Source organism: Phoca vitulina, unplaced genomic scaffold (assembly GCF_004348235.1).
Source record: "Phoca vitulina isolate PV1807 unplaced genomic scaffold, GSC_HSeal_1.0 scaffold54, whole genome shotgun sequence".
NCBI lineage: Eukaryota > Metazoa > Chordata > Mammalia > Carnivora > Phocidae > Phoca > Phoca vitulina.
Genome location: NW_022589757.1, coordinates 9,167,407 through 9,182,816, shown reverse-complemented (window position 1 = coordinate 9,182,816; position 15,410 = coordinate 9,167,407). Strand labels below are relative to the sequence as shown.

Below are 15,410 nucleotides of genomic sequence, written 5' to 3'. Positions count from 1 at the left end.
AGCCACCCAGATGCTTTTTTAGTTTATTTATTTATTTTAATAATCTCTACATCCAATGTGGGGCTTGAACTCATGACCCCAAGATCAAGAGTCATATGCCCTTCTGACTGAGCCAGCTAGGCGCTCCCTATCCATCCCACTTTCTTTTAATTAAAGATTTTATTTATTTATTTAGAGAGAGAGAGTGGGGGAGGGGCAGAGGGAGAGAGAGAGAGAGAATCTGTAGCAGACTCTGCACTAGCACAGAGCCCGATGGAGTGCTCTATCTCACAACACTGAGATCACAACCTGAGCTGAAACCAAGAGTTGGACGCTCAACCATTCAACCACCCGAGCCACCCAGGCACCCCTCCATCCCACTTTTAAATCTCATTCAGGTACATTAACACAAGAGTTCTATAACTATCATGTTTAACATACATTTCTTTGAAATTGATATATTAACATCTGGATCTTTTGTAAAATAAAAAAAACTGACAATGTAGGAAGACTTTTAAAATAGAATTCCACACATAATTTAAAATTTTTCTTATTTGTGTTTTGGACATTTAAGGATATTTTAGAACCTACTTTCATCCTTTTGGATGTAACGTTGTAATGATAATAAGTAATATGTAAGGATAATAGGCACATTTTTTTGAGCACTTTGTATACATTAGGCACTGTGCTAAACACGCAGATTACCTCATTTAATCTTCATAATCCTAAAGGCAAATGTTACTATCTCTATTTTATAAAAGGGACAACTAGACTTAGAAATTAAAATCTTCTATCAGTTTAAGCACAGGAGACAGAATCTATATTCAGAATCTTGAAAACTTAAAAAATATTTTCATCTCTCTAGTTATGCTTTGCCCACTATTCCAATAATATTTTGGTGGGGCACCTTTACTGTTAGCATATTATTCATATACCATACAATTCAACCTAAGCAGTCACTCACCCATTTTTTCCCCCAATGGCAGGCCAACCCCATCACTAGGCAACCACTAATTTACCTTCTATCTCTGTAAATTTGCTTCTTCTGGACATTTCATATAAATAGAATCATATAATATGTGGTTTTTGCTTCTAGCTTTTTTCACTTAACATAATGTTTAGGTTTGCAAGGCTCATCCCTGTGGTAGTATTTACCAGTACTTCATTCCTTTTTATTGCTTAAAATATTCCATTGTATGGATATACCACATTTTATTTATGCTTTCATCATTTGATGGGCATTTGGATTGTTTCCACTTTTTGGCTACTATGAACAATGGTGCTATAGACCATAACATTTGTAAAAACATTTACAAATATTTGGGAGGATCAGTGGAAAAAAATTAGTAGGAGTTCTGAAACCTAGATGTTACAGTAGCTTTTGTAGTAATTCTATACTTATTAAAGGAGATTTAACTAAAATTCCTTGAACCTTAAACACTCAATAATTTTGTATTTTATCTTTTTCAAGTGTTTGGCCTAAGATCTAAGTCCTGTAGCAGAAGAAACATTAAATCATTAGAACTATAAGTTATACATTGCAGCTAGGAAGTGCACTCAATATTGTAATCCATTTTAACCTTAAATCTTTTTATTTTTTAACTTAGTTTACTCTGCAGTTTGGAGAATACTTTAAAACTCAATTTTACATGATCCTCTTTGAAGAAAAGATGCTCTCCAATGTACCAAGTGATAAAAATTCTAATAACAAACAAAAAAATAATCTGAAAATTCTGGAGTACTGAGGAAACATTTTCATATTTCCTCCCTGTTTTTTGTCTATTTCTGGCAGGGAATAGACAATTTCTAAAATCTTATCATTTGTTACTGCAACCTAAAATCCATCTTGCCGGGTGCCTGGGTGGCTCAGCCGGTTAAGCCTCTGCCTTCTGCTCAGGTCATGATCCCAGGGGTCTCCCTGCTCAGCACGGAGTCTGCTTCTCCCTCTGCCCTTCCCCCTGCTTGTGCTCCCTCTCCCTCTCTCTCAAATAAATAAATAAAATCTTTAAAAAATACAATTCATCTTGCTTCCCCTTTATAATAAAGGCGATCTTTAAAGAGGATTTGAGAAAATCCTAGTTGACCATTTTGACACGCTTGAAAGCTGGAGCAAACATCTTTTGACCACTCTTTTGGGATTTGTTTTTTTCATTCGCGGTCGTGGGAGGGAAGCTTCGAGTGAAAAATCTGGTAACTAGTTAGTAATTTGGTACCTACTAGTCAAAATGGAAATGATTCTGATGCCAACGGCGAAGAAAATAACATACAGAAATATATATATCCAGAAACTGTTCTAAGAAATTCCTTATTTGGCGAGAGACTGCTACACGTGGGAAAACTTAAAACCAAGAAAGTGATCCTTCACCAATTCGGACTCACGCCCCCAACCTTGCCCGTGATGCAGGGCTTTCTTGTTTGTCTCCTTGGAAACCGCAGCCTGACAGGTCCTCTGCAGATTCCAGGAAGAGCGCCGGGAGGGGCAGGTGTTCTCAGGTTGTCGTCTGCGCCTGCGCTGGCCCACCGCGCCCTCGTAGGAAGAGAGGCCCGGATGGAGGACGCGGAGGCGCGCGGTTGCTATGGCAGCCGGGTTTTCTCCGCCGTAGGAGCCGGAGCTGGGGTCTCCCTCGCCTCACTGTCAGAGCTTAGAAAGAGGAAGAGAGGAGAACTCCCCCGGCCATCTCTGTGACCCCAGCCGCTGCATCTTACACAGGCAGGAGGGGATACAGAGGGAGAGAAGGGAAGGATGGTGTGGAGATACTTATGGTGGGAGAGAGGATACGGGGGTAAAACGTCTGGGACAACTGGGAGGAACGGTGGTTAGAAGAGAGGAAGAGCCTTCCTGTTGGCGCCTGATCCTGGCGAGTACGGGTTCCACGGAACCTGCGGGGATGTCTGGCAACACCTTGCTTGGTTTGTACGAGGGAAAACCCGTCTGAGTGTAGCTTAGTCTCTCATTTGTATCATTTTCTTTCCCCTCTCAAAGTTCTCATCCCTGGGAGAAAAAAGTCACTCCTGAAATGGTAGCTTCCATGAAGAGGCTCAGGTATTCATTTAGTTGATGGTACCTGGGGACCCTGGATACAAATTAAAGTTATCACCTAATGTGTGTAACATATCATTGTCATATTTTGTGACGGAGTATGAATGTAAAAATTTTTTACTCATAGGATTTCGGTTTGGAAAAATGCAGCAAGAAGAATGGGCCAGATGGTCTCATGATGCTATTAACGGTTAGCTTTTTCTTTAGTACTTATTTTGTATTAAAACAGGTTCTCCTTGAGGTTTTTTTTTTGTTTTTTTTTTTTTTTAAATTCTCTTAGATTTTAAACAAGCCTATGTTCAAAAGGCTACGAGATAAGACTGGAGTCAAGGAATTAGATTAAACTATTTTCAAATGTCTGAATCCTGAAAGAAAGTTGTCAAAAGTGTATAAATACAGACTTGGCTTAGACTCACACTAAAAGATGTGCAGTCACATACCCGCATGGGATTTAACAGACACCCAGGGGGAAGGAATTAATTTGTCTCTTACTACAGTTAACCTATTAAGAGAGTGGTTCTGATCTAAGCCACTTACATAGATTTTTACTGATGATAAACATTGAAATTTAAATGTGTGAAACTCACAGGAATAAGTGTTAGGTGATTCATTCTGTGTAAGATATATTTTTGTTCCAGCATGATGACTGTGTACCATATGGCCAGTACCCTGGGGATGATGATTAAAAGAACTGAAGGGGATTGAATATCCTGTGACGCATTTGAAAAAGGCTTAAGGGACTTGGTAGCAAGAGTTTATGATTTATGTTCTTTGTTTACTTGGCAACCAGCCATGAGGTTTTTGAAGGTACAGGAGAAGGCGGCAGTACAAATTTAATGCATCTTCATTTACTTCTCAGAGTCACTGCAGCTGAGGCTTTTCCTCTTTTTAATTATGGCATAATCGTGTGATTTAATAACACCTAATATGTTGGATTTGTAATCATTTTATTTTTATTTATTATGCTGATATTTTGGCGTTAAATTTGAGTTTTCACATGGGTGAGAGTCTTTGTAAATAATAAAGCGTAGCTAACAAAAGTCCTCAGGCAACTATTTATTTACAAATTCAGAACTATGTTTATCAAAAAAATTAAAGGAGAACACTGAAGAGTTCCATAGAAATCTTATTCTAATAATTAGTTATGTAACCTTAACATCTTAGAATTATAAATTCCAGGATCCCTGGTCTGAAAAGAAAGCTGATTATCCTAAGGCACTTGCGACTGTGAAAAACAGTATTATTTATGTAAGTATTTTGAATCACAATGAGTTTTAGTTTGTACTACCTCATCCATGGTGCCCTTACTTTTAATTAGTAGTTAGACATAACAGTTGTTGTGATTTAGCCTGTCTTGCAGCTAGGCAGTGGTAAATAAACTCACTCTGTAGTATTGATTTGGTTTCTCTAGGTTACCTCAAAGTATTATTGCTCTCAACCTTTGCTTTACAAATTTTTGAAACCTTACTTTGAGTTCTTTAAGAAAGTACATTTTGTATTCTTAGTATACAAGACATAAATATCTAGAAGGAATTATAATCCAACTAATACGTTGGAAATAGTTATAATTATTCAGTTGAATAATTAGGTTGAATGATTAACATTCGTGTACATAAAACTAACTTTGTCTTGAGTGGAGGAAGGGTACCAATACCAAGCACTATTCTGAGAAAAGATGACATTTAAGTGAACCAGACAAGAATTTTTTTAAGTCTTGGATTTAATTATTCAGGCACTGATCATTTGTTTTAGATTAAGCTTATCATGATACTATGCATTCCTTTTAAATTCTCTTGCTTTTCATGAGTTGGCAGTTATTTGCTAATTTGCAGCTTATAAAAAGTTTAAAATAAATCTTAAGGGTCCTCTAGCTCAGCAGTTTTGCTCTAAGGCTCTTTGTGTTGACAAGGAATGCAACACTTCTAATAGGCAGCTCACTTCATTTGAGGACAAGTTTAAAATCTAAATTCTGTTTTACTTTTATTTTTTTCATTTTATTATTATTATTTTTTAAAAGATTTTATTTATTTATTTGAGAGAGAGAGAGAGAGCGCGAGTGGGATGAGGGGCAGAGGGAGAGGCAGACTCCCCACTGAACAGGGAGCCTGATGTGGGGCTTGATCCTGGGACTCCAGGATCATGACCTGAGCCGAAGGCAGACTCCCAACCAACTGAGCTACCCAGGTGCCCCATTTTATTATTTTTTTAAAAGATTTTATTTATTTATTTTAGAGAGAGAAAAAGAGAGAAAGCGTGAGCATGGGGAGGGAGGGAGAAGTAGACTCCCTGCTGAGCAGGGAGCCTATAGCAGGGCTGGATCCCAGGACCTTGAGATCATGACCTGAGCTGAAGGCAGACGCTTAACCGACTGAGCTACCCAGGCGCCAGTGTAAATTCTGTTTTAAATTGCCAAAATTTGTCCCTGGGTTTCCAGCCTTTAACAGTAGTTTTACCAGTTGAAGGTATCCTCCTTTACCTAGCAGCCATTTAAATAATGTAAAGCAGGGCGCCTGGGTGGCTCAGTCTGTTAAGCATCTGCCTTTGGTTTGGGTCCTGATCTCAGGGTCCTGGGATGGAGCCCCACATTGGGCTCCCTGCTCAGCGGGAGTCTGCTTCTTCCCTCTCCCCCTCCCTCTGTGCTCTCTCTATTTCTCTCTCTGTCTCAAATAAGTAAAATCTTAAAAAAAAAAAATAATTTAAAGCAGTTATCTTCTCTTCTTTAGGATAATATTCCCAGGGTTTTCAGGTATTCCGCAGAGTCTGGTTCTAAGGTATTTTACTCTCATAGCCTCCCTTCTTCCCTTCTTTCTCTTTTATCCCCCATTCTCCTGGTTTGCTAGCCTCTTAATGTGTTCAAGCTTGTCTTTTGACCTTTAAATTGTAGCACAGGAAACTGGATACAGTGCTTCCCACTTTCTGTATGTCTCACCCATAGCCTTAGCTTGGAGTTTATTTACATTTTAGGTGTCCTCATCATTCTTTTAACTCATTTGAACCTTCTGTTCACTAAAACCTGTTACAATGTTTTTCATACACAGTAGTGAAAAGCCTCATCTCTTTACTTAGGTAGTGCTTGTGCAGCTAGTGGAAAGATGTTCTCCCACATGCTTTCACTATTATTTGATGGTGAACAATGGAAGGAAAATAATGTATATCTCCCTTCAGTAAAAATGGCACCAGGTTAGGTAGTCTAGCCAAAGGTTTGCGGATAGTACAGTGAAGCCAATGGCCAAAACAAAGTTTGTGGATAATTTATTAATTCAGACAAAATATCTCTCATTTTCTATCCTAAATAGTGTGTTCTTGACATCTGTACTTTCTGCCTCCAAAAAAGATTTTAGGTAACTTATTCTTGGTGTAGGAGCAAGAGAAGGCTCCGAGGTATAGAAACAGGTATACAAATAGGGTCCCAGGTGTTTGAGACCCTGAAGATGAGATTTCTGTAGCTCTTTTGAGACTGAATCTAAAAAACTACACACATTTAGAAAGCATTGCTCTTTTGTTTTTGTTTAAGTTAATGGTGGAAAATGTGCAGATTATTGCTATATATTTCTACCTTTGGCTGCTTTTTGACAATTGGATCCACATAAACAATTTTCCCTCAACCTTTTTTTTGAACAGATAATCTGACATCAGATTGACCCCTTATCACTCCTTCAAGATTCTTCTTCAGGAACACATTATGTTCAGGCCTCTCTGGACAATTCCATGCACTTCCATGTTTGTTTGCTCTTTCTCATGTTGTTCTCTTTGTCTAAAATAACTAATAAACTCTTGTACTCAGTATTCAAAGCCCATCTCAGCTTTCCTTGGTATTTCCTACTTTAGACTGAGTTAATTGCTTTTTTATTCTTCCTCCCAATGTTCTATATATATATATAGATATATATCTATATATCTATATATATATATCTTTATTCCATTTACATACATTTTTAACTTGTTTTTATCTACATTTTAAATCTATGGGTTTTGTTTATTCTTTACCATACGGGAAATACCTCAAGGGCATAGGTCTATTTTATAATCTTCATGGGAATGTATATAGGAATATTGTAGGTGTTTAACAAATGTTTGTCAAAACTGTAATATATATATATATATATATACACACATATATATGGTATGCTCACCCACATATACAAACACATTATAGGTACAGATTTATTTGCTTCTTTTGTTTGAAAAATTATACACAAAACAATTCTCAGAGCTAGGAACTGACCTCAACTTGTAGATAACTTTAGAATTGTTTTCTTAAAAATGACTGAATTTATACATCATTTTCTTTTTTTTTTTTTTTTTTTAATTTTATTTTTTTATTTATTTGACAGAGAGAGACACAGTGAGAGCAGGAACACAAGCAGGGGGAGTGGAAGAGGGAGAAGCAGGCTTCCCGCGGAGCAGGGAGCCCGATGTGGGACTCGATCCCAGGACGCTGGGATCATGACCTGAGCCGAAGGCAGACGCTTAACGACTGAGCCACCCAGGCGCCCTATACATCATTTTCACAAACACTTATTAACTTTCATCTGACATCCCTATTTATTTGTCACTGTTTCCAGATAGTTTTAGGCATCACATTTTGTTATTTTTGGTGAGAAATATATCTCATTTAGAATTGAAAACAGTTTGACTTTTGTGGAAATTAGCATTTACAATAGTTGAGAATCAACTTTACTTGTTGGAAAGCTCTCAGATCACAAATTATAATTATGCCATATAAACTACTAGAAGGATTAAAAAACTGAGGATGGGAATTGATATTCAGGTTTCCTCCATTATTTGAAAGTTTACTTTTTTAAAGACCCACATCAGTACCTGTTTTTGCTCACTGAAAGAAATCTGAAGAGGATTTTTGCTTTTATGAAGCAGTAATTGCTTCCTTGCTTTATGCCATTTTAGCTTTTAAAAGGTTTCATAGGAATGCTCTACTTTCATAGAGCAGAGGAAACCTGTATTTGTTTTTATTTGAGCATAAAAACGTGAATGAGTGTGACTTACAAGCTGAGTCATCTGCTCTGATCTGGGCAAGGCGTTTCAATGATTGGCAGGATGTGGAAAATCCTGCTCTGAGCCTCAGATAATCTTCTTATCCACCTTTTTTTAGTCTCCTTGTAAATGAGGGTTTCAGGAATGGCGGGGTGGAGATGGTGGTTAGGAGCAATACATCTAGAAAATGTCTGGCCATTGTTGGTCTCTCTTTTAGGGTATACAGATATATGTTTATTCTGAACATTCCATGTTTTGTGTTTCTGTGTGTTGATTAGCTTATCATATTAATCTCCATACTCCTTACTCCCCCTAAAGGTGACATAACATATACCTTATCTTTTTAAATCTTCTAGCATTATTCTTTAACAAACGGAAAATGGATGAAAATAAAGATATGGACTCAAAAGAAAGTGGAGAATATGAAGACGACTTTGAAAAGGACCTGGAATGGTTAATTAATGAAAAAGAAAAAAGTGGTGCCAGCATAATAGAGGTATATATAAATTGCCAACAGCATTCATAATAATATCATTAACAAAGTGCTTTGTAATTCTTGAAGAGTTTTGCATATATTATGTCATCTAAACCTCACAGAATTCCTTTGATAAAAATAGAACAAGTATGATTATTTCCACCTTAGAGATGAGAAAATTGAGGCATAAAGAGTTTATATGTTGTGTCCTAAGGTGAGGGCTAATTAGTGAGAAAACAGGGATTAAGTTAGCACTTAATAAAATTTAAATTATAATGAAAAGTTATAATTTATATAATATAAATAAATATGATTTATTGTACCAAAAATAAAAACAAGTACAGTTAATTTCTACTTTATATAAACTTGGGTAAAATGGGATTATACTTTTAATATAAATGAAAAGGTGGTTATACTTTTAATATAATGGGGTTATACTTTTAATATAAATGAAAATAAAGCAAATTCTCAAAAGACATGGTCTTTCAGCTAATATTTGAAACCTTAAGACTGAATTAGCTCTTTAGGGGAATGAATATAGAGAAGAATGTAGAGTCAAAACAGTCATAGGACTACCTTTAGGAAAAAGTGAATTGCTAGATTTGCTCATCAGACATCTAGCAATGCTGTGCAGATTAGGAAAAAGTGGATCCATTAAATATTATCATATACTGTTTATCAGACACATAGAACGGAAATCCAGGAAAATGAACCAATTCCTGGATCACAGACAGTTTTTTTCTCTCTTTATATTTATTTATATACATGTATATGGTGTGTATGTGTATCTGTACATAATCTGTGTGCATATATATGTGTGTGTGTATATATATTAATATGTGTATATATGCTTATGTATATATGTATGAAATTAGAGTCAATATATAGGAAAGTAATGAAGAAAAGATGTAAGACTCGTATAAGAATAGGTGACTTTAGAAGGACTAAGAGCTCAGTAATTACACCAGAAGTCAGATTGAAGAAGGTTAAGGAAAAGAGTATAAGAGAAAGAAGGCAGCAAGTCTTACATCACAAATTTCTCTTAGTTCCATTTTGCTTTCTTATGCAATGGAGAGGACAAATGGGATTATATTTGAAAAAGGCAACAGAGTAAAAAGTCAAGATTTTTCTAAGATGGCCTTTAAATGGGAGTTTTATGCATCTTTAACAGAAAAATAATCAGAATGAGTACAGGCAGAGATACCCAGAGTGATAAGGTTGAACCAAAGTTTCATTACTGGAGGGGTGTGAGATCCAGAGCACAGAGTGCTAGAATTAGAGAAGTGATGATCATGATTCATTGTCTCATTTCTCAATTCATTTAGAAAATATTATAATCACCTGCCATGTATCAGAGGCTGTTCTGGGTGCTAGGGATAAAGCAGTGATCAAAACAGAGTGCTCTCATCAATCTTACCTATTCCAGTGGATGATTATAAGCATGTCTTCCTTTGAGGCTGGCAGGAAAATCGGATGACAGAGAAAGAGATAGGGTGTGGGCTGGGGGAAAATTTCATTGTAAGAAGTGGTAGTTTTATTGCAGAGGGCTTTTTATTTTTATTTATTCAACTTCTTTTGCAGTGGGTTTTAAAAAGTGAAAGTCAAAGAATAATTAGGAAACAGATACTGTCGGAATGAACCACAGAGTCAAATATGGCTTAAAAAAACCAATTTCAATGCAGAAATCTTAGTTTAATCTTACTTATTTGTTAGACATTTTAATGGGCCAGGTTTATTTGCTTATCAGACATCTAGCAATGCTGTGCAGGTTAGGAAGAGGTGGCTCTCAGAAAAGAGGACCTTTGAGCAAGTAAAAGAGGAAGAGAATTTTAAGGGGTTGAAGAGAGCAGCAAGTAGTACCTCCCATAGAATTGTTTTAGGAGGAAGAGAGTTGTCTGAGAAAAAGAAAAAAATATTGCAAGGTAAAGGGTTTGTTTGGTCGGTATGTTTGTATGTGGGAGAGATGTTAGGTAGGAGGCCTTTAATTAGAAACAGCAGATGTAGCATAGGGTTTTGTGATGCGATAATATTGGTCTATGTGGAATTGTTCATTGGTCTATGTGGAATATTGTTCATGTGGAATTACACTTTTTTTTTTAAAGATATTATTTATTTGAGAGAGAGAGAGAGAGAGAGAAAGGAGTTATACTTTTTTAATGTAAAACCAAATTATATGATGGTGTTTAGCATAGATTATTGGGACCTCTGAGGATAGTTGAGGAAGGAAAATGTCACCCAGAGATGAAAATTAGCCTGGAATTTGGATATAGATCCTACAGAAAGTAGCAGCAATAATAATCTGAAAAGATTATAAGAACCTCAAAATGATTAGAACTTGACCAAAGACTGATGTTGTAATGATTCTGGAGAGAAAGATACTTTTTTGAAGAATACAAATATTATAAGGAGAAAACATTAAAAAAATTTTTCTTCTGAAAATTTAAAGGGAGGAAAACTTTATAGAGGAAGAATGTTGAAATAATAATGTCTTATTTGTAGTTACCCTTTCATTCATTAGCATGAACATTTAAAAAAATATTAATATAGCACTTAGCAACATCACATTCAGATTTAGGGTTAAATTTTTCCCAAAGTGCTGATGTCACATGTATTTCCCTTGGGGTGCTCATAAATGTGAATTAGAATATTAAGAGCAAAGTATAAAATAAAAAACATGTACATTTTCCCATTCATAAAATATATTGCATGAATATGAAATTCATTTTGGATTATCTACATATAAATGGACAAAGAGTCTCAATTTTTACTCAAGAAAACTTCATATTTTTTTTAGATGGCTTGTGGGAATGAAGAGAATATTAACCAAGAATTAAAAGACAATGAAACAGAAATAGAACACACCAAACAACATTCTGATCCTGACAAATCTTCGAAGGATGAGCTTTCACCCAGAAGAAATGACTTCATTTCTGTACCAAGTATTCAACCTTTGGATCCCATATCAGATTCAGATAGTGAAAACTCTTTCCAGGAATCCAAAGTGGAAAGCCAGAGAGATCTGGAAGAGGAAGAGGATGAGGAAGTAAGGAGATATATTATGGAGAAAATTATACAAGCCAACAAGATTCTACAGAATCAAGAACCTGTGAATGATAAAAGGGAGCGAAAACTTAAGTTCAAAGATAAATTAGTTGATCTGGAAGTTCCTCCACTGGAAGACACTGATACTCACAAAAATTATTTTGAAAATGAAAGTAGTATGTCAGGAAAACTGTCACAGTTATGTATTTCCAATGAATTTGGACAAGAAAATGCGCTCCTGTCACTAACTGATGGAAATTGTGAAGAAAACAAGGATAGGAAAATACTAGTAGAGAAAGATGGAAAGTTTGAACTTCTGAATTTACAAGACATTGAGAGTCAGGGGTTTTTGCCCCCCATTAATGCTAATAGTACAGAAAATGAACCTCACCAGTTGTCACCCAGATCTTCCAACTCAAATGTCAATGGGGCTAAGAAAGAAGAGCCTATAGCAAAGATTCATGCTATTGCTTACTCATCAACAGAAGAGCCACTGGCTTATATCCCTCAGCCGCCACCCAACCCCAAGACTCGTCCAAGCTCTGCTGTCAGCTCAGATCGAAGTAAGGGGAATAGAAAAGCTAATCACAGGACACAGTCTGCAAATATATCTCCAGTGACCTCAACGTATAGTCTTTCCCCTCGACAGAAAGAACTGCAAAAACAGCTAGAACAAAAGAGAGAAAAGCTAAAGAGAGAGGTGAGAACATAAGGGTGCATCATATTAAAAGCAGAATATATTTTCATGTTTTAGAAATGCAGTAGGAATTAGAATGGTTCCTCAAACTATTGGATATATTTGTTTGCTTGTTTTGTTTTTCTATTGTTAGATTAAGTGGTTAAATATTAAGAATGCATATTTATGGGATAAACACCATGATTATCTTGGTCCTTTCTTGTAAGGTTCACAAAACATCGTAATGAATGACTTGTGTTAGAGGTAGAGATCTCAGTGAGGACATCATCTGGTCCTTTCATTTTAAAAAGATGAGGCTCAGAGAAGTGACTGCTGAAAGTAGCCTTGGTGTGATAAAGTGAAAATCAGATGTCAGGTGGAAAAATGAAGGCAGGAATTTGGTCGGATTTGGGAGACAATAGGTAGATTTGAATTATAATTCTCTGATTTACGTGTGTGTGTTTTCACATATCTTCCATACCTACAATTCCTTGATTTCAGGGATTTTAGTTGTAGATTAAGAATAGAGCCTAATAACCTTAACAAAGTATTTCCAAAGTGCCATATGGAATCCCAGATGATGATGATGATGATGATGAAGGTTTTGTTCTGTTGATCAAGAAGAGGCTGTGAAGTAACCAAAGCATTTATTTGAGCTTTTAGGTAAGATTGCAATCCAGGAGACACAGTGTCAACCTCAACCAAAAGTGTACTCTGAATAGTGAGCAGGGAGTGCAGGCCTATAAAGGCAAAACCCACAAGGTTACACAACTTGTTTTGAAAGAATTATGATTGGTGATGGCAGAGTTTAAACTGACTCTAATACACATTGGCTATGTAGCTAACAGGTGTTACATTATTTCAGTCCAAAGTACCAGGTGGTGGTGGTGGTGGGGGGGGGTTGCAAATGACAAGCTGTAGCTGACAAATGTCAACAGTTTATGGTAGGCTGAGAATTGAAACAGGAGACTTGAAATAGACATGCATAGGCCCTACTTCCTCAATATTCTTTCAACTCTGTTTTGAGTGGCTCTCTTAGCAATGCTTACTTCATTTTGAATCTTCTTTCAAATTTCCCCCTCCTCATCAAGATCTTTCTAGTAAGAAAGCACCAATGACAAATTTTTATGATCATGCAATCTCATTTCATTGTCAGAGTGGTTGGCAACTGGCAACTTGCAACTTGCTCTGGCCCCATCATGTCTCCCAGAGGGCGGAGTCTCATCGTGGTTGATACTTGATATGTTCAGTAAGCATGCTAGATGAAGGTCTTATAACTACATTTGAGTAACATGGAGGTTTGAGGAAATAAGATTTAGAATTCAATTAGGTTCTCTTTTCACTCAAAGGGTAGACCTGATGAATGGCTTTGAGTCTTTGAACAAACATTATCTGAGTTCTGACAGGATTTGAAACATTGGCCATGAAAAGCATTAACAGTGTGATAATAATGAATATAGAAGAAATTAAAACAACGATAAGTAAGATAATTTGTAGCCCAGATCTTAAAATGGTCCCAATTCTGGTCAGGAGCCAGCTAAAAATATCTGAGAATCTGAAATCTAACCAAAGGTTTTAGAGGATGGGATTAGAGATTTAGCAAGCTTGAAAATCTTAACAGTTTCCAGTTCTACCTGATGGGAAGTACTTATCCATGTACAGCAAGAAGTATTAGTGTTGGCATAGACTCCACCTAGGGTCACAGGTGATGGGAAGTACTTATCCATGTACAGCAAGAAGTATTAGTGATGGCATAGACTCCACCTAGGGTCACAGGTAAATAACCTAATGCTATGCTATTATGGAAGACAACATGAGATAAGGTATCCAAAGACTTCCCCTGGCTCTAATGGCTAGGGAGTGGACCTGGCAATTCTGCTGATGATCCAAGAAAGATTTCTGATCATGTACTCATTCTAAGCAGTACCTATTCCAAACCACCAACTGAAGATCCTCCCAAATTGGGCCCCTTCCCTAAGGTTTATCTCTCTTGGGAGACCACAGCCTTGAGAATGCCCACAACTATTATCTTTATATTCAGAGGGGTCTGGATGGGTCTGGATGATCATCATCTTTCAGTTCTTTTCGTGGACAGACTTCTTTTAGTTCTATGCTTAGTTCCTATATGGTCTCCTTTAGTAATCAATTTAAGGACAGAAAAAGGGGAAGTTAGACATCCCAGGAGGCACTGTCCTGCCATTCTCCAGCTGTCTAGGTAGTCAAATGCCCAAGATTCTTCCCTGTAAATGCAGGCAAAAATGTATCTTGTAGGACTGCAAAGTGTCTCTGCTTAGATCTGTTTATTTATGGACTAATTTTTTAGTATAGAGGGTATGTAGGAGAAAACCAGGGATCTGTTTTATTTGAGCAGACAGAAAGAGGGTGGCTGTGTATTTCGATGTTAGCTGAAAGAATCTTTTGCAAGGGTGGTCCTGCAGCTACAAGTGCCTATTGGAGAACATTTGTTATTTGTGCCTTGGCATTTCTGCAAGAGCCAAATATAGAAGGAATATAGCTCTTGATAAATTGTTGGACCATTAGAAATATTTTTCCCTAGCATTTTGGGTGGTTGAAGTGTGAAGCAAAGGGGATTTCCTTTTCTGGGAGGCAAAACTATTTTAACTTGATAGGTGAGATCAGAGGGGGCAGTCTGGTTTATAGTGAAATTAGGGAGAAGGGTGAAATTATAAATGAGATGACCAAGAGTCTCCTGATCATCCATAGTGGGCTGAGAAAGACATACTCAACAGCCAGAAAGATTACCAGATAGAACTTGCTATGGCTTGGGTTATTTGAATTATGGCACTTGTCTACCACTTAGTTCCTCTAATTTGGGTAGTAATAAGCAGGATCAGAAGGTATTTAATGTTTTAAAAACAATCAAATTCAAGTATTCAAAATCCTACAAGTAGGAATAACAAGAGTGCTAAAATGCCTACTACAAGAAGAATTATTCCAAATATTTCATGAACGTTAAGCATTAGTAGGAGTCTTTTGTGAGGTTATACAAGCTTGGTCATGACTCAGGAAAGCTGTCTGTCTACTTCAGGTACCATGTGCTTCTTGTCCGGATTGTTGATTTTGAGTGGGTCTGGATATTTTTAGTTTGAGATCTTCAGTGGGGATGTCCATCAGGTGAAGATGCCTTTTTTTTTTAAATGAGAAATGTTGATCTACGGGTCAATGCCTTTAAATTTAGCAGCACA

The 15,410-nt window shown here is 36.7% G+C and overlaps 1 protein-coding gene across 8 annotated transcripts in view; it reads left to right on the top strand.

The window, feature by feature from the left end:
- Positions 1 to 2,477: 2,477 nt before the first annotated feature.
- Positions 2,478 to 15,410, top strand: part of CCDC181 (coiled-coil domain containing 181) — a 41,857-nt gene continuing 28,924 nt past the window's right edge. For 2 of the 8 annotated variants that reach the window (XM_032389359.1, XM_032389357.1), the window contains exons 1-4: positions 2,478 to 2,689; positions 3,147 to 3,209; positions 8,368 to 8,507; positions 11,281 to 12,228. In XM_032389359.1, coding sequence (XP_032245250.1) covers positions 3,164 to 3,209; positions 8,368 to 8,507; positions 11,281 to 12,228 — 1,134 coding nt within the window. In that variant the 5' untranslated portion in view covers positions 2,478 to 2,689; positions 3,147 to 3,163. Of the gene's footprint in view, positions 2,890 to 2,966; positions 3,023 to 3,140; positions 3,210 to 4,183; positions 4,268 to 5,742; positions 5,791 to 8,367; positions 8,508 to 11,280; positions 12,229 to 15,410 lie in introns of those variants that run through there. The other 6 variants (XM_032389362.1, XM_032389358.1, XM_032389361.1 and 3 more) reach the window with 6 other exon arrangements.